Source organism: Dama dama, chromosome 18 (assembly GCF_033118175.1).
Source record: "Dama dama isolate Ldn47 chromosome 18, ASM3311817v1, whole genome shotgun sequence".
Lineage (NCBI taxonomy): Eukaryota > Metazoa > Chordata > Mammalia > Artiodactyla > Cervidae > Dama > Dama dama.
The window spans coordinates 35,010,470-35,035,908 of NC_083698.1; the positions used below are offsets into that span (position 1 = coordinate 35,010,470).

General features: G+C 36.1%; 1 protein-coding gene across 1 annotated transcript in view; it reads left to right on the forward strand.

Moving 5' to 3' along the window:
* The first annotated feature begins 4,538 nt into the window (after nucleotides 1-4,538).
* SEMA3E (semaphorin 3E) overlaps nucleotides 4,539-25,439 on the forward strand; it is a 271,880-nt gene continuing 250,979 nt past the window's right edge. The window contains exon 1 of the mRNA XM_061165134.1: nucleotides 4,539-5,195. Within this exon, the coding sequence (XP_061021117.1) occupies nucleotides 5,081-5,195 (115 nt within the window). The 5' untranslated portion in view covers nucleotides 4,539-5,080. The remainder of the gene's footprint in view (nucleotides 5,196-25,439) is intronic.

Here is a 25,439-nt window from a genome sequence, read left to right on the forward strand (position 1 = left end):
TCAGTGTTTTAAAATAATTAACTATGTTGATGACATCAGAATGGCATCAGCCAAATCTCTTTCATGCAAGCAACTAGATTGGATCCTGGCTGGTAGTGAACTACTCTCAATAGCATAAAAATCAGGGATAAATTAGTTTTCCCTTTTCCATCATCCTCTTGAATTGTTGAATGTGGGAAAAAGTGAATCTAGACTTCTGGAATCCTGACCAATAAATACATCAACAGTCTTAGTTATAAAACCCATCAGCCTTGATGCTGCAGTGGTGGCAGTAGCTAGCCATGTTGGTGAGTGATTTGAGATGCTCCAGAATGTAGGGCTAGCAAGAGTGGAGGAAGGTTTAGTGATCCTGGAAGGCCATGATCACTGAAGAGAAAGTTTATCTTTAGTTCACAAAGGATCATCATCATTGCTATCATGACATGTGGTTACTAATGGTTTAATCATGATGTTGTTGAGATGCAGTACTATTTGTTCACCTATAAATACTGTTCATGACATTTTTGTGTGCAGTGCTCAACTGGAAAGTCACTCAACCCTCAACTATCCACATCTCTCTCTAGCGGTATTACTACAATAACTTCTACTGAAATAAGTTTTAATAGTAGATAGGAAGAAATACAGTATTAGTGACTTATTTGTGTTATGTTTGTCCATGAGCCTGTTTCCCAAAGCACAGTAAGTAAAGCGGGTGCATTTAGTTAGGAGAGACTATGCATGCTAATAGTAACAAGTAAACCAAAAGGCTTAACATAGCATATGCTTAGTTCTTGCTTATATAAAGTTTTCTGTGGGCTGGATAACTTTCCAGGGCAACTGTCCCTACTATGATGATTCAGTAATCCAAGATGCCTCAATCTTGTACCTTCACATTTCGACGTATGCCCTTATCCTTTTCTTCAACCTTTGTTGTAGAAAGTATTTGAGAGAGAAAGAATTGCTTAGTAGTATTTCACTGCCTCAGCCTCGATGTGATACATGTCACTTCTGCTCATTTATTTGGTCAGAAATTTTCACATGTGGTGACATATATACAAAGGAATACTACTCAGCCATAAAAAGGAACACATTTGAGTCAGTTCTAATGAGGTGGATGAACCTAGAGCCTATTATACAGGGTGAAGTAAGTCAGAAAGAGAAAAACAAATATTGTATGTTAATGCATACATATGGAATCTAGAAGCATGGTACTGATGAATCTGTTCACAGAGCAGCAATAGAGACACAGACATAGAGGACAGACTTATGGACAAGGGTGGGGGAGAAGAGGGAGAGGGTGAGATAAATGGACAGAGTAGCATGGGTGCATATATACTAGCATATGTAAATAGAGAGCCAATGGGAATCTGCCGTACAACTCAGGGAACTCAGACTGGGGCCCTGTAATAATTTAGAGGGATGAGAATGGGTGGGAGGCGGGAGGGAACTTCAAGAGGTAGGGGACCTATGTACACCTATGGTTGATTCATGTTGATATATGACAGAAATCAAACCAATATTGTAAACCAATCATCAATCAATTACAAATAAATAAATATTTTTAAAAAAGAAATTGCCACATGGCTTAGCGTAACTGTCAAGGGGTTGAGAAATATAGGCTCCCATATTTATATCCTATTTTCTTGGGGAGGAAGAAAAAGAATGGATATTTTCAAGGGTATTAATAAGTAGAAAGTCCTATCCCACAATATGTGAAATAATTTTAAGTGATGCAGACAAGCTTTTTACAATTTTTGCTTGTTTTCAACATGTATTTGAAAAATGTAAGTGCACGCTGTAGTTTGGCTTCATTTTATATAAATTTAAACTTCAGTTGCAGATACTATATTCTTATGATAAAAGTGGTAGAAAGCAGCAAGCAGATATCTAATATTTTAATAACACTGACCTAAAAGAACCACCGTGCAACTGAAATATTAGTATGTAAAACTTTAAGTAAACTGGGAGTACAAGGTGGGGCATTAGAATCTGCTCTTAGCCGATTCCCTATGTGCTTCAGCAGCAGACTGTCTTGGACCACGTGCTGGGAGAATTGTTTCAGAGGCCAGTTGCTCTTCTGCTGTTAAAATTGGGGAACCAGGGACAGGGGAGCCCGGACTGCTGATAAGTTCTCAGTTCTGGCCTTTTTTCTCACTGCCTTGTTGCAACAGTTAGCAACAAAGGCTTGGGACAGAAACATTTGACCTGGTAGGGAATACCTTCAGGACTACCATTTTCCTTCTTACTTGGTTTTTATTTTTGTCTGAGATTGTTCAAACTGGCAGTCTCACTCCTCTCAGATCAAATATAATAATATCGACAGATATTACTGCTAGTTCCAAAAGCCTTTCCATTTACTTAAGCTCTTCATTCACTGTTGGTGCCGTCAGCTTTATTATTATTATTCCTATTTACATGTTTTCTAAGGATGCCTAGAAATCTCTCCCAAAGAAGGTGGCTTTGACATCCTAATTTGTGTATAACATTCTTTCTCTGCCATGATTAATAGAAAACTCTTTTACTTTTTAAAAAAAATGTTTGGTTTGGATGATAAATTGTATGATGACCCTGCTCCTGAGAATTCTTTTATTTTATGATGTGAATGACTGATTTGGTCCTAATGACTCTTCATTCCTTTGCTTGTGGCTAGAGCCACACAGGGGTAGCCGAGGCTATGGTTAGTATTTTTAATAGTCATTTTGGGGGGACATCAACCGTATGCTCTGTATAGACTAGAAAAAAGGATAAAAGGACATAGAGAGAAGTTGAAGGGAGTAAGCAATGACATTGATGACTGAAGGATAAACCAAAGTACATTTTTGAGGCACCCAAAGGAGTTCATGAATCTGGCGCAGACTTCAAAATGCTCTAACCTTATCTAAAGGAGGACATATAAACACTGAAGATGAATCTGGGTTGTAGTGGTACATATGTAACTAGCATCCATAACATTTATCCCTGCCTCAGTAGTTAATGGTGTGAATTCTGTATCTGAATGAAATGGTTGTGAAATGTTGCATTGCTGTAGTTTCATAATAGGGTTAGGACAGGCTCTCTACAAGCTTAAATGGAATTTCATTTGCATGAGTGTAGGCATGCATTTGTAATAAAAGTTATATCCATTATATTTACTTTTTCTGGAATCCTACTGTTAGATAACACATCTAAAAGCTGCTATTTAATTTCTAGTTATTTCAATTCTGGAAGAAAGTAAAAGAGGATTCCAAAGGTATGTTATAGCACACTTAGAACAACCTTTAGGTCTATAGCTCATCAGACTGGCTCTTAAAATATGCAAGTGCCTACAAAGACCACCCCAGCTTAAAAGTATCTAAATACTATGTTACTTTACTGTTAAATAATGTTTAGAGTTTGTTATCTTTTGTAGACCTTGGAAATCTAACTATTTATAATATCCAGTGACATTTATATTTTGCTGAATATACTTTGCTTGTAGTAGAACATATCATGCTTAGGAAAATGGATAAAGAATGCTTGGTTCTACATTTGTTTATATATAATGCAAAATAACTGCTATCTTTTTGTTATAAATGCATTATTTTAAAACCATAATTCTCAAGAAGTGTTCTTAATCATTACCTTTTAAAATGCAGAATGAGAAAAAGAGTTGAAATCATTTGTTGATCATTAACTTTAAGCTATCAAGTCTAATATCCATTCGTTTATTGGTATCTTAAAATAATACCATTCATTTCCATGCCAACAGCTATGGAGTGTTTGGTTTAGTTATTGAGATTGATTGAAAGTAGATTGTAGAGTTGACCTGTTGTGTTAAGCTTATTTACACAAACATAGTGTCTTGGAAAATAAATTCTAAAAGTGCATAGCAGTTGAACCCCAAGGTACTTTACATCCCAACTTTTCTAGTATCTACTGGGATCTGTCCTGTAAAGAACCTCACTTACCATAGTTATCTTATATAGGAGAAGAATCACCTCAAAAGTTAATTATTCCAAAATTTGAGATGAAATTTATGACATACTTATAAAAAAGAATTTGCTTCTGATTTGAAGAATTTGCACATTTGAAGAACGGCACAAGACACTTGGTTAGTTTTAACATAACAAAACAATCACAGACACATTTTTTCAGGTTCTTGAAATGCTTTCCTTATAGCAGTTGAAAATGACATTTCTAAGATGCAATCAATATAAAAAGGCAAAAATGTGGGGGGGAAATGCAATTTCAGTGGAAACGGAAAAAAAAAATCAGTTTGGGTACTGAATGGTGACAGATTGTTTAAAATGAATCTGTATTTACTCAAGGGTTAATCCTGATGAGTGAGAATTTAAAAGCCCTTCCTGACCTTCCATCCTCTTAGGTTATACTGATTTTTAAGGAAGCAGCCTATTGTATATCATTCTCTCTCCTGATTCCCCTTTCCCATCAAAACGTGAACTTCTCTCCTGTCGCTGAGTGACGCGGGGCCAATAATCCTGGGAGGGCGGGTGGGACGAGGGCACGTGGACCAGAAACACTTCCTAGAAACAGCAAGTATGCCGCTCAACCCCGCCTGAACTTTCCCCGTAAACACAGCTCGCCGACAGCGGCATCCCTGCTGGGTGGATCCTGCAACTCCTGGAGGGAATGGCACTTCTTGTTTTTAATTAGCAAGGTGAAAGGTGAATTAAATCTAGCTGTTTGGCAAGTCGGTGCAAGAAGCTGACTTCTGAGGCTTCAAGGAGCCAGAAGAGAAGAGGAGCTCCTCGGGGGTGAAGGCAGTGCGTGTGCCGGGCTTGTTGTTGTTTTTTCTGAATGAATCGCTCGCATAAGTGACTCAGATAATACAGTTTCTTCCTGAGTCTCCCCGCTTAGTGACTGAAAAGAGCTGCAGGCAGGACATGGCAGGGAAGATTCACTCCTTGGAATGTCCTCTTGCTCCCGGCTTATAAACAACTGTCCTGGGGAAAGGCAGGTTTTACATATCCAAACACAGCCTGACAAATGGCACTTTGGAACTGTGCTTTCTGATGACAACGCGTTCGGTTTGTGACAAAGCCTCCCTCGTACGCTGCCCCTGGAGGGGAGTCCTAAGTAAAACTCACCCCGCCAGAGAGTGAGGATCGCAGCGGCAGGCAGCATGGCATCGGCTGGGCACCTCGTCACCTGGCTCCTATGGGGCTACTTGCTGGAGCTGCGGGCAGGCGGTCACACAGCCGACACCCCGCACCCCCGCCTGCGCCTGGCACATAAAGGTAGGTGACCTTTTGTTTAGGAAAAAATGAGAAAAAAATTAAAATCATTTAACATTGATCTTTGGTCTCCAGACTCTTTAACATGCACCTGAGAAAAATTACTGCAAAACTGACTGAAGATTCTAAGTACCTTTAATGAATAGGTCACAGCTAACCACAGCTGAAAATAGTGTAAAATCACAGGCTAACTTTAGAGACGTTATTTTTGTCTTGTAAATATTAGGTTTTGTTAGTAAGTTCACTCACTAGCTGACACAACAGGAGAGAGAAGGAAGCAGGTTGTAAAGAGCTTTGAGGGGCTGAATCCACCAAGTTAGCAGTGGGTATTTAAATATCGATTCATGCATAAAGGGAAGCAAGGATGTTAGGGAAGGGCTGTAGAAATAGAGGTGTAATTGATTTTTTGTTTTGTGTTGTCCATAATGGGGATGAGAAGAGGAAAAAAGATTCTTGAGAATAAAATGATTCCTTGCCCATTATAACAAAGTCATCATTGTGTGATTAAAATGACTCACAACTGGTATAAACTAGCTTTCTAATTAAATTGATTATTAGAGATTTTTTATATGTGGCAAGAAAAAAATCAGTTTGTTAACAGTCCCTGTAAACTGGTTTATATTGATTTAAAGTGTTAGATACTGTACACTAGCATCTATTCTTTTCTTTTCTGTAAATTTGTATTGCTTAATTGAAGATCTATCTTCAATTGAAATGCTTATTTTATTCTGCTACTATGTTTTGTAAAGCAGCATTTAGTCATAAATAAATGATCAAATGATAGCTTTTGCATCAAGGTCCATAAAAGCCAGTCATAAATAGGTTTGATGACCCTTCCTGTAAACAAACAAACAAGAAACAAACAAAACCCATACTCTATGAAAGTGACTTTACTGACTTAAAAGTTTTTTGAAATAAATTTTCGGGAAAGAAGTATTTATTATCATTAATCATTGAGACAGATAATAGATGGAATAGTGAAAATTACATAAGAAACATTTTTCAATTGTGTAAGCTTTTTAATTGTCTCCCACTGTAGAAAATATTCTGTATTTTTAAAATATGAGTGTAATCTTTACCAGGAGAAACCAAAAAGGAGGCCTCAATTTTAATGACACTTTTTTTAATTGGACAATTATCAGTTGATTTGATTATAGAAATGTCTCATTTTAGAACAGCTAAAAATCTATGGATATTTTCTTAGTTTAAATAGGTTTCTGATAATACTCCCAACTATGTAGCATAAATTTAAGAAACACATTGACCCTGAATTTGTAAAGTATTTAAAATATAGTGCCTAGAATTAGTACAATTTATTTGATTTGGAAAGATGTATTACGGTACGTACCAACATACATATTCCTAAGAAGTTAAGAGCAAATATACTTAAATGTTAAAATTTGATGTGATGGAATATGGACTCATAAGGATGTCAGAGAAAGAAAACATAATAATGGATTCTTTTTCTATTGTAGACAAGTGGATAAGCTGCCAAATTTGTCAAGTTACCATTCTGCTATGCATGGTATCAACCTTCTATACTTCATTGCTCGGATGCTTGTTTTTTGATAGCTTAATATCAGTGTTTCCAGAGATATCTCATTTTAATATTTTTCCTTGGGGAACTTCTAATTTAGAGCATACCAGAACTCTAGTGCATAATGTTGTCATCAGCCTCATCTTCAACACATCTCTCTTGATCAGAGGAGTAACTGTAACTGATTTTACGAGTTGTGTTAAGTGATGTGGGAGGACCACTGCTTGTATCTATGGATACTAGACTGAAAAGTCCCATAAGGTTTCCTGTTGACTTTTCTTAACCTTTTGATTTAATGGCACTAGCTGAAAATGTGCAATGTTGTGCTCTTATATAAAGATAGTATAGAGTTACCTGAAAATAGGATGTTCCCACCTGTGCAGTTTAATTGCCAAAGTCAGTTAAGAGATAACACCAGAGATGCAGCCTGAAGCAGCAAATACCTCCTGCACTGCAGGTGTTTCAGTGAAAGGGAAACACAGAACTGTCAGAGCAGGGACATTCTGTCCCATTAATACAGTAGAAATAACACATTCACCTCTCTGCACTTCAGAATCAATAGACATTTTAGCAGTGTCCAAAAACTGGGGACAGAATATTTTTGAGTATACTCTTTTGCTATCATAAATGACATCCAAATAGGTGAAATTTTACTAATCAGTAAATTCAATGATTAATATTGTAAATGAATGTATGGTCATTAAAAATAAGATACATGAGACACAAGTAATCTAGCACCTTTGCCCTGCTGCCTGACCCCCTGTGGAGAAATCCAGGAAGGCTTCCTGGAGGTGGTCTGCTAGATTCATCCAGGGATTCATTTCATAGCAATGGTCTATGCCATGTGGGAAAAGGACAAGCATCTTTCGTATATCTTCTATTATCAAGATGGTGCTGGAGACCACAAGCCTCGTGTTTCTTCCCAAAGAGGAGGGGAAAGTCTCAGTGTCATATATTAATATAAAGCTTGAATTAAATTGTCTAAAAATATGTTCAGAAAAAAAGTATCCAGGAATTACCCTTTTTCCTCTCTCCTTCATTCTTCTCTAACCCTGCAAGTGGCATATTCTTCAACAGAGCTTGAGAGAAGACCATTAGGATCAAAAGGGAGGAAAGGCAGAGAGGGAGGGAGAAAAAGTAGAACATTGGGATCAAACATGGAGCATCTTCCAGCTTATTCCTCACTACTCTCCACCCACAGTGAAATAATACTGAATTCTTCCCTCTTCTGCTGAATATCTACTCCACTCTGATATTAAGCAAAAATGCTAACTTAAGGCAAGCCTTGTAAATAAAGAAATGAAATATTTGCTTTTATTGAGGCAATACATATATCTTTGAATGCATTTTACAGGTTCAAGATAAATTGGGTTAACCAAAACATACAAAGATGTTATATCTTTGTATCTTTGTTTCATGTCTTGCCAAAAATGGCAAGATTCTGTCCTGCCCTGTCAGAATGTTCAGTCAAGATATGGGTTGAGATTAACTATGTCAGACGAGAATTTGAAAGTTTCTCAACAGTTAAGAATTTATCACCAGTTTTATAGCCAATACTCTAAAGAGGGTAATTTTGATATAATTAGTACAAATTTATAATATTCTACCCAAGGATTTCTTTGAAAAGTAGCTATAAGCCTCATGACAGAGAGGAATGAGAATGAAGGCAAGAGGGAGAAGTGTCCTGGGAGATTCAGCCACTTCCCTCTGTGATGTCTGGTCTCTCCTTATTTTTCACCATCCTGCATTAATGAGCTTACAGGGAGGGCAAAAATATAGCCTTCCTGATAATGGAGCTCAAAGAAGAAAAAAAAAATCAGGAAAGCCCATGTCAAAGAAGAAGAAATCACAGTGCATGTGGAAAGTCCCAGAAATGCAATCAAGGGAGGTTCCAGATGGGGTAGGTGTTCAAAGACCCCAGAAGAGACTTCACAATTGCAGAAGCCAAGCAGAATGGCTGCTGATAAGCATAGGGTGTTATCCCAGGATATTTGATGAAAAGATAGCTCAATAAAGACATAAATATGGCAGAAATTAAAAAGTGAAAGTCACTCAGTCTTGTCCGACTCTGCGACCCCATGGACTGCAGCCCACCAGGCTCCTCTGTCCATGGGATTCTCCAGGCAAGAATACCGGAGTGGGTTGCTATGCCCTCCTCCAAGGGATCGTCCTAACCCAGGAAGTGAGCCCAGGTCTCCTGCACTGCAGATGGATTCTTTTTCATCTGAATCACCAGGGAAGCCCAAATATGACAGAGGATCATTGCTAAAATATGTGGATATTATAAATGTAGATTTGAGCATGGAATATGTATCTATACATATAAATATGGGCTAGTGAGTATTAACTAGTCTGTATTTTAATATTATAAGCAATTAAATGCAGATTTTTCATAGTACAGAGAGCTCAGATTTGAAGTGAGAGGTCTCTACTCCAGCTATAATCTTCCACTTATACTAATGGTCATTATCTGTGCCTCAGTTTCCCTTAATTTGAAAATAGTGATAGTACTGATATTTTTCACTGGGTTTTTGAGAAGATCAAAACAGATCAATAATGCTATAAAAACACACTTTATAACCTAAAAATTATCTTATTGATGTTTCCTGAAGACTGATAGAAAATGAGAAGGTTAGAAGGAAACATATCCTAAAGACAAAAAACTTTTGGAAATGCCTTACGTTTGGATACCAATAAGTCCCAGCATCTGTAATGCTAGAATAGATGACAGCAAAATTTGGTCGTGATTTGCATAAAATTTGTAATCTATCCTGGATGCATTCACTCCAAATCCCATTTCATACCTTTGACCTCTACTTATAGTAATTTATAAGATAATTGTATCATCTGTGTATATTCCAAGATTCATGGCCAATATTTTTGCAATAGAAGTCTGCATATATCTATTTATTATGCATACTCACCTTATACCACACATTTTAGAATTGTTTTTCCATTTATACAAAAAAAAAGGATAAAATTCTAGGAGAGTACAAGAATAAATAAGTTTTGAATGATCATCCTGGAGGTTGTAGTATTTATTTTATATCCAGGGCCAATTTAAAAAAGGCAGTGACTGAGCCGGTTTTTCCTGATCCGGCTCATTCTCAGTCAGTAACTAGGTATTATCAATAATGGCATTAGTTACACATCCCTGTGTGGTTAATAAATAAAAGTGGTTATAAAGTATGATTCATAAAGAAAATAGTTTAAAAGGACCCAGGGGTGAATACAAACCTTACTGTCCAGATCTCCATGAGGGAGAGCTAGTGAGAACTAATTGATAAGTTTATTAAGAAACAGTTTACATTTGAAAAAAAAAAAAAAGAAGACGACACTGGGTAAGATGAAAGGATTACAATAAGTTTTGTTGAGTTTTGTTTACACAGAATGTACTTTTCATAGAAGTCTATGTAAGGATTCTAAATAACACTATTCTTTGTATCTTCATCTGTTACTTACAAATATTGCTCGTGTATCACAGAAATGCACCTGGATAATCAAAAGCTTCAGAATGGTTCTATGAATTATTCAGTTCATATGTATATGTTGAGTATGACAGTGAGAAAGCAGTTATCTTTAATGTAAAACAGGGTGAGGGGAGGTCAGAATTAGGCAAAGTTGTAAATAAACGGGGCCAATTTTGGACCAACAAATGATTTAGTCATATAAAATCATGTCTAAAAAATTTTGTGAAGACTGTGTTCTATATATACATAATAAAGAACCAATAGTTGTTCTTGACTAAGAAATACATGCAGTAATCATGTTGTCACAATGGAATATTCTTTCAAAAATTTATGTTGCAGTGTTATTGTCCATGTCAGATTTGTCATTTTTGAGGGTATTTCATAGAGATGGCCTCTCTTCCTGTCTGGGATAAGATGACTTGGTGACCCCAGTTCTATGACCACATAATAAAGCACCAAACATCAAATTGGTCATTGCTGGTAAAAAATTATTGTTAACAATCTGCTGAGTAGTTTTCTTTCATCAAAGATATCAGTTGGAATCATCCTGGGGAGTTCTTAGTGGGGGAGATACAAAGGTTTACACAGAAGATTTACTTTATCTTTGTGTGTAAAACTCTTCTGTGGTTTAGTAGAGGAATTTAGTCTGCAGGAATCCAGAAATGGCACTTTGCATGCATGCATGCCCCTTCATACATAGCCACTGCAGTGTTAAAATGGTCCGGTAAGTTCAGTCTCAGAGAATTTAAAAGAAAACAAAACTGAAATTATACCACTTACATTTTCCTAAAGGTGTAAAGATTTCGATTATTTTCTTGGTTTCAATAGACAGGATCAGTTGCTGTTAGTAGTTTTTAGCACATCTGATACTTTGGAATACTATATAAGTTATACAAAGGATGATGATTATTTTAATGAATTTTTTCCAAGTATGGTTTTACATAACATTTGGAGCATAAGAGAAACTATCAATGTCATTAGTTATTTCTTGGGCTTAAGCAAGCATTATTCTTTGTACTCATGTTAAGGATGATAATGACAAGACTGAATATTTTATCAGCTGGATTTTCTGGACTATGAATGAGAAAGATATGTTAGTACCTCATTTGAACCAAGTGTTATAGTTTCTGATAGTGGAGAACATTTTCTGTCAGAGAATGTGATGATTTCAGAAACAGGAATGTTTGTGGAATTGATAAGTTGATTTCCTATAACCCTGGTGGGTGGTCAAAGCAATTGGTGGCTTGGGTCCAATGCTTAGTTCAGAATATTCCCACCATAAGGCCCCATTGCCCTGGTAACTACTCTACAACTAGTATGGAAAAGGAAAAGAGAAATTCATGGCTTGCCTGATTTCTAGGGCTTAAAAACATATTTCTACTTCTATCTTTAATCATCACTGCTTTCTGGTCAAGGACTTAGCTCAGAGCCTTGGCACAGCACACACAGAAAAGTAGCTTAGGCCCAAGAATTACAAAACACTCTCGCATTCTAATGTCAATAGCCTAAAATCTCTAGATTTTGGATGTTGCTTATGGCTGCATGACTTGAGAAAGTTACTTATCTTTTCTGGGTATGAATTTTCTCATTTTTAAAATGTGGTAATATTTAACTTGCAGCATCCTGAAAGAATTACATGAGATACTGCAAATTAGTGTGGTAAATACTTAAGCTTTAGGAAGCTTTTCATAAATTACTCATGAATCAGAAGAGGTTCAGGGAGAATTACCCTACTCTTGTTCCCTTTTTTATTCTAAAAGCAATCATGAGTTAATTATTAACTTAACCTCTTAAAATAAGGGAAAAATCTTTAATCAACAGTTTTGTTTTTATTTAACTTGAAAGCAAAGTTTTTTGTTTTTGTTTTTAAATGAAGTCCAGCCCTAAATGGAGTAGATGACTGGAAAGAACATAGGATATTGGTATCTCTTATGCTTGTAAGTTACCATAAGATTATTTCATTGATAATTAAAGGAAAGTTGGAACTTTATGTGATGGCACTTTGGAGACAGAGACCAAAGCCATGAAATAAAGAAAAGTTACTAACAAAGGTAATTGTAGACTCGGCTTTGTAAGACACAATGGAACAGATATTACTAAGAGCAGATCACACTGTCAGGAGTTAAACCAAACAGTGGCCTGTAAGCAATCAGCCCAACATACATTGTTTGATTTGAAAGTGAGAGAAAGCTTCCCATTCTACCTTTCCCCTGGACAATCAGGTAAGGTATATGCTGCCGACACAGTCCCTTACCCTTAGTAGGTGTTCAGTCAATGTTCATTGACCAGGTATGTGAATAAAGCACAATGATTTAGAGCAGCCTTTTTTTTTTTTTAAAGAAATACCTGCTACTTGGGTGGGGTGAAGAGTACCAAAGAAACTAAGGAATCCAGAACAAACATTTATGGATCCTTTGATAAAACATGCACGAGGAGAAAGGCTGGGACTTTCTCTCCCTGTCCACCTTCCTTCACATCAGCTTTGCATTGTGTGGAGCTGCTGGGGCCTCCAGACACCTTCCAACAGGTCAGCCATATTCTCTAATCTGTAATCGGTCTTCTTTAAAACAAAACCAAACCTACTTCCTGATGCTCTTGTCATTCTTGAATCACCACAACCACTTCCTTTACTTCTCCTATCACTTGTTTCTTTGACTTCTCCGCAGTGTTGTCACCAACCCCCTTCTCTCTTTTTCTCCCCACCTTTCTTTTCCAGATAGATATTATGATTTCTTCCCTACTTTAAGCCAAAGGTGAAATGAAAGCATTTTAAGTGAATGATGTCTATTTACTGATTTGAGTTTACCTGCGTGTTTATTTTATTGGCTAGTTCAATGAATAGAAGACATGACTTTACTCATTAGGTGTTAAAAATGTGTTGAAATGTATGGCTTGGGGAATAATGAAACAGTAAATAGCTTACTAGTGACTTGGACCACTTACCCTGTTTGTGTAACCAGTGGGTGGCTGATGTTCCCAGCACCATGACACCGTGGCGACTTGGAGGGGAGAATTAGGGTCCTGAGCAGGGCAGAACAGAGCCTGCCAGCCCATTTGCTCTGTGGATAATGTTCAGCTTAGTGTAAAAATATTAATTATGTAAAACTATCTATTTCCAAGTAGTTTTGGCTCATTTTCTCTGAGTTATGATTTTTAACTCATTGAAACCACAATAGAGAGGGTGTTTCAATTTACAGGTTAGAGCAGAAGAGTGGCATCCCTAAGGCTATGTCTCAGTGGTGACTTTAGGTGGCTCAACCAACTCCAGAACCAGAAAAGAACAGCAGCAATGAAAATGGGAATAAAAAAGTGAGGGGTCAGTTGGGGACATTGACCTTTTCCCCTGCTAACTAGTTTCCTCCCAGGAAATGATGGAAAGTGAGGAGAACTTTAAATTCAAAGCTCAGGATGCACTGTGGAAATAAAGCTGAAGAGGAAATGTGCTGACCATGTTGCATATAGCTATTCACTCCTGCTGATTGCTTTTTTCCTAACCCTGAGTCAAAAATTTATCATGGACCATGTGATTTCAGAGATCCTTTCCAATTCTAGAAATGTAGGTCTCTTTACTTCTCCTCCCAGACCTCCCAGTGTGTCTCATTTCTCCAAAACACTTTGAACGTTTTATTAGGAGACAGCATGTGCTAGTGGAAAGAATATGTATGGATTCCGAGTTTTAAAAAATCCTAGATTTGAATCTACAGCTTATCCTATTTGATGTCATATTATTGATGCTAAATCACTGGACTTCTTTGGAGGCTTAATTTCCTCATAAGTACACAGGAACTAATTTCTATCTCATGTGATTGTTGTAAAAAATAGAAATATATCATGGAGATGTAGGATATTGTGAAATAATGACTTGTTATATTTTCTGACTTATGTGTCTTTAACTATGTTTTAACATCCTTGAGGGAAAGGAGTATCTTTTTGGTGAGATCCTTGTGGACAGAATAAAGTGACTTAATCAGATCATTTCTAAACACTGGAGGTTTAGCATCTACTGAATAAAAACAAAACAAACAAAAAAGTTTTATGATTGTTTTTGGCTTCCGTGTTATTGTCAAAACGACAAAAGTTTATTTCTTTAAGAAGTAGAGCTACTGCTGGATAATTAACTGGAGAGAGGCTTAGTTGAGCTTCATCTCAGAGGAGATGATGTTACTTATGATGCTTTTCTTACACTCTTCCTCCAAAGTAGGGGCTGAGAGGAGGCAGACACTGGGATTAATCCGGACTGGCAACATTAGCAACCCCTGTGAGCTACTGAATTAGGCTGCTGTTGTTCAGTCACCAAGTCATGTCTGACTCTTTGCAACCCCATGGACTGTAGCATGCCAGGCTTCCCTGTCCCTCACCATCTCCTGAAGTTTGCCCAAGTTCCTGTCCATTGCATTGGTGATGCCATCCAGCCATCTCAGCCTCTGTCACTCTCTTCTTCTGCCTTCAATCTTTCCCAGCATCAGGGTTTTTTTCCGATGAGCTGACTGTTCACATCAAGTGGCCCAAGTATTGGAGCTTCAGTTTCAGCATCATTCTTTCCAATGAGTATTTAGGATTGATTTCTTTTAAGATTACTTTCTGTCCTAGGGGCTCTCAAGAGTCTTCTCCAGCACCACAATTTGAAAGCATCAACTCTTTCACGCTCTGCCTTCTTTATGTTCCAACTCTCATAAATGTACGTGACTACTGGAAAGACCACAGCCTTGAATATAAGGACCTTTGTTGCAAAGTGATGTCTTTGCTTTTAAACACACTGTCTAGGTTTGTTATAGCTTTCCTTTCAAGAAGCAATCATCTTCTAATTTCATGACTACAGTCACTATTCACAGTGATTTTAGAGCCCAAGAAAAGGAAATCTGTCACTGCTTCCACTTTTTCCCCTTCAATTTGCCATGATGTGATGGGACCAGATGCCATGATCTTAGTTTAGTTTTGTTTTTTTTAATACTGAGTTTTAAGTCAACTTTTTCACTTTCCTCCTTCACCCTCAGCAAGATGTTCTTTAGTTCCTCTTTGCCTTCTCCCATTATAGTGGTATCATCTGCATTCTGAGATTGTTCATATTTCTCCTGGTAATCTTGATTCCAGCTTGTAACTCATCCAGCCCAGCATTTCTCATGATGTGCTCTATGTGTAAGTTAAATAAAAGGATGACAGTGAACAGCCTTATCAGGCTCCTTTCTCAATCCTGAATCAGTCATTTGTTCCATACAAGGTTCTAACTGTTGCTTTTTGTCCCACATACAGATTTCTCAGGAGATAAGTAAGATGATCTGGTTTCATCATCTCTTTAAGAATTTTCTGCAGTTTGTTATGATCCACACAGTCAAAGGCTTTAACGTAATCAGTGAAACAAAGGTAGATGTTTTTCTGGAATTCCCTTGTTTTTTCTATGATCCAGTGAATGTTGGCAATTTGATCTCTGGTTCCTCTGCCTTTTTAATCCCAGCTTGGATGTCTGGAAGTTCTTGGTTCACATAATGCTAAAGCCTGGCTTGGAGGATTTTGAGTATAACCTTACTAGCATGGCGGAGAAGGCAATGGCACCCCACTCCAGTATTCTTGCCTGGAGAATCCCAGGGACAGGGGAGCCTGGTGAGCTGCCATCTATGGGTTCGCACAGAGTTGGACACGACTGAAGTGACTTAGCAGCAGCAGTTACTAGCATGGGAGATGAGTGCAATTATCTGAGTTAGAACATTCTTTAGTACTGCTCTTCTTGGGAATTTGGATAAGGACTGACCTTTTCCAGTCCTGTGGCCACTTCTGGGTTTTCCAAATTTGCTGACATATTGAGTGCAGCCCTTTGATAGCATCATCTTTTAGAATTTTAAATAGCTCTGCTGGAATTCCATCCCCTCCACTAGCTTTATTGACAGCAGTGCTTCTTAAGGCCCGCTTGACCTCACACTCCAGAATTAGGTTTATTGAGTCAGTAATTCTGGGGCTCAGGATTCTGTGTTTTAACAAGCCCTGCAGGGGATTCTTTTATTTTTTTATTTTTATTTTTAGAGGATAGTTGCTTTACAATGCTGTTTTGGTTTCTGCCATATATCAACATGAATCAGTCATAGATATACATATATCCCCTTCCTCTTGAATCTGCCTCCCACCCCTCTAGAGAGTCAGAGGACAAGGCTGAGCTCCCTGTACAGACAGCAACTTCCCATTAGCTACCTATTTTACACAGGGTAATGTATATTTCAATGCTCTTCTCTCTATTCATCCCACCCTCTCCTTCCCTCACTGTGTCCACAAGTCTGTTCTCTATGTCTGAGTCTCTGTTCCCTGTAGGGGATTCTTAATGCACTCTTAAGCATGGGAAATACTAGGCTAAGTGTTTGGGATGATGCTACAGAGGAGCCTTGCTTTCATATTAACTTTTTCAGTCTCTCTCCTTCAGATCTATTACACAGATACATCATTAGTAACACGAGGTTAAGGTGTCATTTATTTAAATTTCCAAATTACAGTCTTAATCTTCAAAAATATATTTAAATTCATAAATATCTATTATGATATTCTCTGCCTATTATGTTTTTCTATTAGATAAGATATATATATATAGTATGTACAGTTATTGATAATCATTTAACATAAAAATTAAATCTGTTTTTAATAATTTTTCATGGCATAAACTGTGACACATGGTGCTATCATTGAGTTTAGATAAGAAAACATTTAATATTAGTGGATTGTAGAAAAGCATTTTATAAGATTCCAGGTATTCTTTATCTCTCAATGGAAAGTTTTCTCAGACTAATGAAGTTAGGTGCACTTCACTCCTGTTACACATCCTGGTCTTTCCCTTAATGGATTCAGAAGTTTCTATATCTTTTTAATAGTTATTCACTCAATCATTCACTTGATACATGACTATTTGTGGAGCTTCTTCAGTGTTTTAGATACTGGGCATCATGCTAGGAATTTTAGAATAAAAAACATAATCCTATAATGGAATTTAGTATACTGGATTGTAGCCTGGAACAGTACAAGAATATCAGGTAAAAATTAAGGAAATCTGAAGGAAGTATGAGTTTTAGCTAACAATAATGTATCAATGTTAGCTCATTAACTGACAAATGTACCACAGTAATGTAAACTGTTAATAATAGAGGAAACTGGCAGTGAGTTTATGGAAACTTTTATACTAGCTTCACAACTTTTCTGTAAATCTAAAATTAATCTAATATTAAAAGTTTATTGAAATACACACACACACACACACACACACACACACACACAGAGTGCCTCTACCCAAACCCTTTCTCCAAGAAGCTTAAGACTAGTTGTAAAAAGAGACAAGTTGTGATAAAGCAGGATTTTTTTTTTTTTTTTTTTTACATACTAAAGGTTAGAACAAAGTACTATGGAAGCATGGTGTGGGGGATGAAATAACCAGAGCTCAGTCTTGGAGGTAAACAGGAGGAGACTGGTTGAAAAACAGTGGGCAAACGATGTATCTGATGCCATCTTGCCTCCACTCCTGCTAAGCTCCCAGTGCCACCCCTCTACATAGAATGCACTGTCTCCTCCTAGACATATAGGTGTCTAACTAACTGGCTTCCATTGTATTCACAGTTTTACTACTGGTAGCATCACAAGTGCTCTCTATTCATGGTAAATTAAGTTGGCCTCATTTCTATACGACTTTAAGGAATTGTTATTTTCTTTGTATGACTAATATGAGATTAATGCACATTCACAAGTAGCTTTTGAAAGTTTTGAAGGCAAGTATATTGCATTTTATTGTTTAAATCCTTAGAATCTAACAAATTTAAGGTACTTAATAAATTTATCATACCTATTTCACTTAATGTAAAAATATTTCATTATGTCTGAAAGTGAAAGTGAAAGTTTCCTGGTCATGTTCAACTCTTTGCAACCTCATGGACTATTCAGTTGCAAGAATTCTCCAGACCAGAATACTGGAATGGGTAGTCTTTCCCTTCTCCAGGGGATCTTCCCAACCCAGGGATCAAATCCAGATCTCCCGCATTGCAGGCAGATTCTTTACCTGCTGAGACAGAAGGGAAGCCCAAGAATACTGGCGTGGGTAGCCTCTCCCTTCTCCAGAGGATCTTCCTGACACAGGAGTCGAACCAGGGTCTCAATTCTACAGGCTGATTCTTTACCAACTGAGCTATCAGGGAAGCCCCTCATTATGTCTATTCACATTAGTATTATCTGTCTTCATTCTTTTGTCTGATGCAATATATAACTAGGTTCCTAAAAAAAAAAAAAAAAAGGGTGGCAGAAAGTGAGATGATGGAACTTGAGGGAGCATTCAGAAGTCAGGAAAAATGATAGGAATACTTCTCTTCTGTCCCTGCTTCAAAATGTTAGGCTCTAGTTTGGCTTCAGGCTTTCTGTTACAAAAGTTATAAAGAGAAATCCAGAACAGCTTTAAAATTTTTCAGAAAATATTCGTATTTTATTGAAATAAAGTACAAAGCTTTGGCAGAGAGTGGTTTGAATTCATCCGGGTCATTACGTGATCAATGTCCCATTTCAGTTACCTTTTCTTCCCATTAGCCCCAATTGTGATCTTCCAGTGTCCAATATATAATTTCATTCATGTCGAGAGTGATGAATGATGAAAAGAGAGACAAGTAATGCATGAAATCAAGTGACAAAGCCAAAAGCCTAGTCAGGACTTTGAAAAACATAGCAACTTACCTACAGTTTTATTTTTAAAGGATGCCCTAAATGATCAAAAGCAAGAATGTTTTTCATTTTTATCAGTTAATCCCTGTGCAGAGGTTATTTTATGAATAATTTGACTATACTGCCTTTTTTTGTTGTTAATTGATTGAATTTTAAAAGCATAGCTATCAGTAATAATACTGTGAGAAGAATAAACAATTGTTACCAGTTTTATAATTATAGTTAACTTATGTAAGATATTTTCCAACCAAAATTAATTGGGAAAGAACCAATGAAAATTTTGACTAAGGAAAAAAATTACCTTCTTGTGTATAAACCTTATAGAAATTGACAACATATTTTGAAATATTGTACCTTTGAGTTTTTTTTAGCACCATATGAATTAATCAAAAATAATACACCTAACATAAAAGAAGAAATTAATGGACATAAATAGAAATGTCATAAATAAATTCAGGAGAAAACACACATTTGTCACTGCTTTTTAATATAAGGAGTAGAAAAATAATGTTTTGTAAAGAAAACAATGGGAAAAGTAATGGAAAATAAAAATTGAAGTAGCTCTTTCATTATTGATCAAAATGACATGACTAATTTTTCCTTACCAAAAAGAAAGAAAAAGAAAGAAGATTAAAAGGAAATTTCAAGTTTGACACTATTACAATGCATAGATGCTATACATATTTCTGGTTAGATGAAGATATCTAACAGACACTTTATAATTGCTTAAAATGGGTTCTAGGATATTGAGCTTGCTGGCTCTTTAAGGGTCTGCATAAACTTGAGTTAACCATATGGTGAATTCTTAGAATAGTCATACTACCCCATGTTTAGAATTTAAAAGGAAAAAAAATTTTCAAAGTCAAATGTTAGAATTTTAGTTGTTGGCATGTTCAATTGCCCATAAAATTGCACCTTCCCATTAATAAAGGAACACAAAATACTCTATTTTTGTTCATCTAGACTGAAGAAAAATAAAAGATGGGATTTTGCAATACTGGGATGAATATTATGAGCCACCCAAAAAATACCAATTTTGTTACTTTATTGCTCCAGTTATGGGAAGGTAACATGTTTAAGGGCTTCACTGGTGGCCCAGTGGTAAAGAATCCACCTGCAATGCAGGAAATGCGGGTTTGATCCCTGAGTTCGGAAGATCTCCTGGAGAAGCGCACGGCAACCCATTCCAGTATTCTTGCATAGAGTATTCCATGGACAGAGGATCCTGGCAGGCTACAGTCCGTAAGATCGCAAAGAGTCAGACAGGAGTGAAGCAACTAAGCATGCATGCACACAGCACACAAGATATGTTTAAACTTCATATTAATATATTTTAACTTCCTAGTAATTCCACAAAGCAAAACTCCATTACAAAAATATTTAAATGACCATAGAAAGAAGAAAAATATTACAGTTAAGTCAATTGTGCTTATAATTAAAAGACTATAATTGTATCTTTGTCATTAAAATTCTCAGAAATAAGACAAAAGTTATGTGCCGGGCACTGCTTTTGACAGATTTTTTTGCCAAATGTTTTTTGCTTGCTCCAAAATGTGTATGCCCAAACTGCAGTCTGATATATTTTAGGATTGTAGAAGAATTTTTCATATTTGGAGAAAAAAAATGGAAGTCTCTAAGATGTCAATACAATTGAGCAAAAATAAAAATGAAAAATAAAATTAGAAAATTGATACTAATAAGAAAGTCTACATGCAAATCAAGCAATGATCACTCAGAAACACATTTAGATGCCTTCTATAATATTGGCCTCAGGGGATGTTAAATAAATAGAATACTAGGATTTTATTACATGCAGTTATGCTTTGGAATATGTGATTATGTTTACTACACATTTACATTTCTACGTTAGAGAACTATGTAACAGCACGTTTTGTTTTTTTTTTTAGATTGGAAATGCCATTTGCCCATTTTAGTCTGCTAATTTATACCCATTATTTAGAACAGACCTTGATATTGCTTAATTTTTTAACATCCAGAATTCTAGTAATATGAGAAAACATATACAAAATTTGTCTTTAGTAAATTTTGCTCCTGATGGAATAAACTCTTGCCAGTAAAGCATGACTATAGGGCATACTCTCTCCGTGAATGGTTTGTGCAGTCCTGCAGTTTGGTTGCCGACAGCTCGGTTGCACTTCACTTCTGTGGCTCTCTTAGCCAGGCTCTGAGTTTCCATTCACTCTCCCGGCCACTGAAATTTCCTTTTGTCTTCACTGATGGTTTTTTTCCTCTTAACAAATAGGCCCAGCTGCTACTACAGCCGGTTGCCCACACTCCCCCATACTGCTCTTGCTGGGAATGGCAGCCAGAGTAAAGAATAACAGCTGGGATTGGCTTACTTTGGCATCTAAATAATTTTGGGTGCGTCCATTCCTAACTTTATTATTTCATTTAATTTCCTAATCTTTCTTTCTGCTGAACTTTCAAAAAATTGGTAAATGATGTTTTTTCCAAAATGTTTTCCTCATCTGGATTTGACTCTTTTATACCTGGCTGCTCAAAATGGTTCATTTTGCACATTGTTATTTTTTCCACTTTTAAACACCGTTTAGAAAGCAAATGCGACAGAAGCAAATTTATTCGTGTGATCTTGGACAAGTTACTTAAACTTTTTCTGACTCAAAGAGGCAAAGGATAAATAGTACCTACATCACTGATTGTCTTTGACAAGGATTAAATGAATGAACATTTGAATGGGGGTAGTACAGTGCCTGAAACATAGTAAATGCCAAGTATTTGATGACAAGTCAGAGAGAGAGAGAGGGAAAGAGAGCGCATGAAAGCAAGAGTGGAGCAAGAGGGAGGGGAGAGAAGAAATGAGGGAAGGGAAAGGGAGGGGTGAGTGGAGGGGAGGGAGAGAGGGAGGAATCACTGCTGGGATGTGGAAAAACCAGTAACTACACTTAACACAATTAAGACCTGTATTTCACACTTAGCATTTTATATATCTTATTCTACATCCCTTCCCCCCAGAATCAATAACTAGAAAAAGGCTGGAGTTTAGGAAAGCTTGTGGAGCTTTACCCAAATCAGAGAAGCTTACTGAAGGTAGGAATCTTAGTGATTTAATCCTATTCATGGCATCTAGACAGGTGGTCAGACACATTTTTCATTTTGAATTTGTACATTCTCATGGAAAGTAAAGTCACTGCCTGGGAAAGAGGTCCAAACCAATTTTTGAATCTTCTGATAAAGAGAAAGTGTTTACATACCTAATCCCAAACTACCTTAACTGTATCTTCTACTGTTTCACTTTGGTTCTTTCCTCTAATAAGATCATAAGTCACAACAGACCTCCAAATGTTTAAAAATAGTTCTCATGCCCTTTTTTGGTGGGTGAATATTCCTTACATGGTTGTCCTGATTGATATCAGTGTTCTGATCAGGCCCCTCTTTGTTAATTTCCCCCTTAAAATGGAGCACCACAATCAATACTGGAGAGATGCCCGCCTTCACAAAATAGTGGCAATGCTAACTGGTGTCTTTTATTTATTAAAGCCACCTGAGTTGACAGTAGCTTATTAGGCAAATATGCCAGCCTATTGGTTTATGTTGAGATGACTGTCGGTTCTTCTAAGGGCTTTTCACATAGACTCTAAGCCAGCTCTTTCCTTTATTTCACACTTATAGTTTATTTGTTAAAGATAAGGAAAACCCTCTCCTATACTCTGCTGTGCACAATGTGAATCAGAAGCAGAGTAACAACAGCCTGCGGTGCCCTGGACAAAACCTGTAGTTAAACATTCCTAAATTCAGGCTGTTTCTGCTATTATGTATTCTCACTTAACTTTCTTAATATCAGTGCCCACTTTTCTTGTCTTTAGGAAACTATTAGCTAGTTAGGAATGATGAAACTTGCATTCGTTGTAGAAATTCTTTAAAAGTATTTAAAAATTTAAAAATACACATTTTATGGGTTCATTCTAAAATACCAGTATTTGGAAGAAGTGTAATATAGATAAAAGACAACTTTTAAATTAGAAAATGTAACAATGTATGCTTTTGGCTTTCAAGGATTGTGTAGACCAGTAAATGTCATTGCCAATTTTCTACCTAAGTATTATAGCATAATCTATTTCATATAGTAAATGAAAGGTTCATTTGAAATTCTTTAATATGAAGAAATAAAATATAGTCTTCCTTCACTGCTGAAATAAATAAGATATTTTTAAATGTCTTAAAATTTTTTATTTAAAAAGAATCTGTAATGGTCACCACAACAGAATGACAGAATTAAAATACCATCATAACTATGATCACTTGATTTTGTAACTTTAATTTGTTGCCATTTTGTAGATTTCCCAATCTCTCTGGGTATTTGTAGAAAATCTTGTGATTTGAAAAATGAGGCATATGATTTTTCAGAATGATATTTTTCATTAACTCTGTGTAAATCAAACAGTAAGTTCTATAAAAATGTGGAAGACTTAATGTTTAAAAAATTAGTGTCATTAAAATCAATTTTTTAAAAAAACCTATAAACTTTTTTACCAAACTTAGTGTCAAAGGATTAACTTTATCAAATACTCTTTTCCTATATCTCTTTATTAGTTTATAATCTACTTACACTTTTTTGTAATTCTGAATGTAGAGAAAGAATGACTAAGAACAGTGTTGAGTCAGGTGGTTGTCAAGTCCAAAGAACACTGCATTTGTCTGGTCCCACTAATGTCTTTATGGTCCATCTGCCTTATTACTGCAGCCTCTTGACGCATATCTTATTGTCAATCCAATCTACTCTTCATACTACACATAGAGTGATCATTAAAAATGCAAATCTTACTTATTTCAGCTCCCCATGATAAATCTTTAATGGAAGGATAGATATGGCTTTTTAGAGAAAACACACTCCTCTTGGCATGGTATACTAGGCTTTTTGTGATCTGAACCTTGTTTATCGTTCCCCTTTTTTTTTTGCTTTGTGTCTTTTTTGAGTTCCAGTCTCCAGTAATAGTGGGTTTCATGACATTCTGGGCACCTGTCAAACTTCTCCTTGCTCCGGACCTTTGTATATTGTTTGTGCTTCCTAGAATGTCTTTTCCTTTTGTCTCCATCCTCCCTTCTTGTGCTGCTTACTGTTAATATCTGCTCATTTTTAGGAATTTAGACATGATATACTTTTGCCAGGCCTTTTTTAACCTCCACAGCACTCCATGCACTTTAGAATTTTTTTTTAACTGTATTCCAATTGTCTATTTATCTATTTAATTTACTATGGTGAACTCATTAGGTATAGGGATAATATTTTATTCATCACTATATCACAAACACATTTCACAATATCTAGCAAACAGTAAGAACTTATTAAATACATGGATGAATGTGTTGTGTTGTGGTCAACTTGTCTTTTCTGGCAGTCATTCTGCACAAGAAACATGTGAGAAAAGCTATACTTCAGTGGCACAAAAGAATCTTTCTCTACCCTAGGAAAGCCACAGCTAGCCTGTTCATCCAAATTTATTCACAAATATGGTAACTCCAAACTTATCCACAAATATGATAACTCCAAATTTATTCACAAATATAATCTCCATAAACTTAATCATTTTAGGTTGAAGTCATATTATTTTGTTGTTATTGTGGAAGAATACCTTTTAGGGGCTGCTTACTATATATGAATTCCAGATCAGTATCTTTGTTTGATAAGATCTAGTACTTGAAGCAACCTTTTAAAAAACTCATCAAACAGTGATTTACAGCTTCCTATTTCATATAGTCACTTAGTTACCAATGTATCCAAATTATAAATATAATAAAGGAAATGGGAGCTCTTTATACTCTGTAACACAGTTATGGAAAAATATTTGATGAGGAAAAATATTTTGGAAATATTATGGAAAAATATTTTGACATTCCTTTAAAGTTAACCTCCTTAGAGCATTTATTGGCCCTCAAGTGTGAAATAGAAATTGGTCATTCTCAGAGACTTATATATATATAAACACTACAGCAAAGTGAAGGTATAAGAACATAAAACATAAAAAAACATAAAAATATTTTAATGATGGAAAGGAATTGATAACAGCAATATTTTAAATTAAAGTATACACTTTAGTCTTACACTTTCTATTTTCCATTTAAAATAATTATTCTTAGCATCTATTTTGGAATTTTAACCAAATTAATGTTTAAATGAAGAGTGTCAGTTGGACTTTTTGAAGAATGTTTCCTGACAGAGGTGGGATCTCAGATCGCATCTGATCTTTAAAAGACAGGTAGGACTTCAGAAAGGTAAAATGAGGAGGGAATTACAGACTGATGCAAAGGCAAAAATGATGTGGAAATGGTGGCTTTTTAGGAGAAAGCTGAACTTTTGAAAAAAAAAGAACAGGAAAAACCACTGAGTAAATAGACTGGTGCCATTTTGCCAGATTCTTTCTATTAGAAGATATTGAAATGTGAAAAATTTGACCTTTATAAAATAAAATTTTGAATATAGTTTCTTTTCCTATTCTGGCAAAATGTTCCATCTTATAGCTGGTTATGTCTAATGTGAGATATATGATATTTCTATTTGATCTAGAATGTGCTTGTACAAAAATTAAGAAC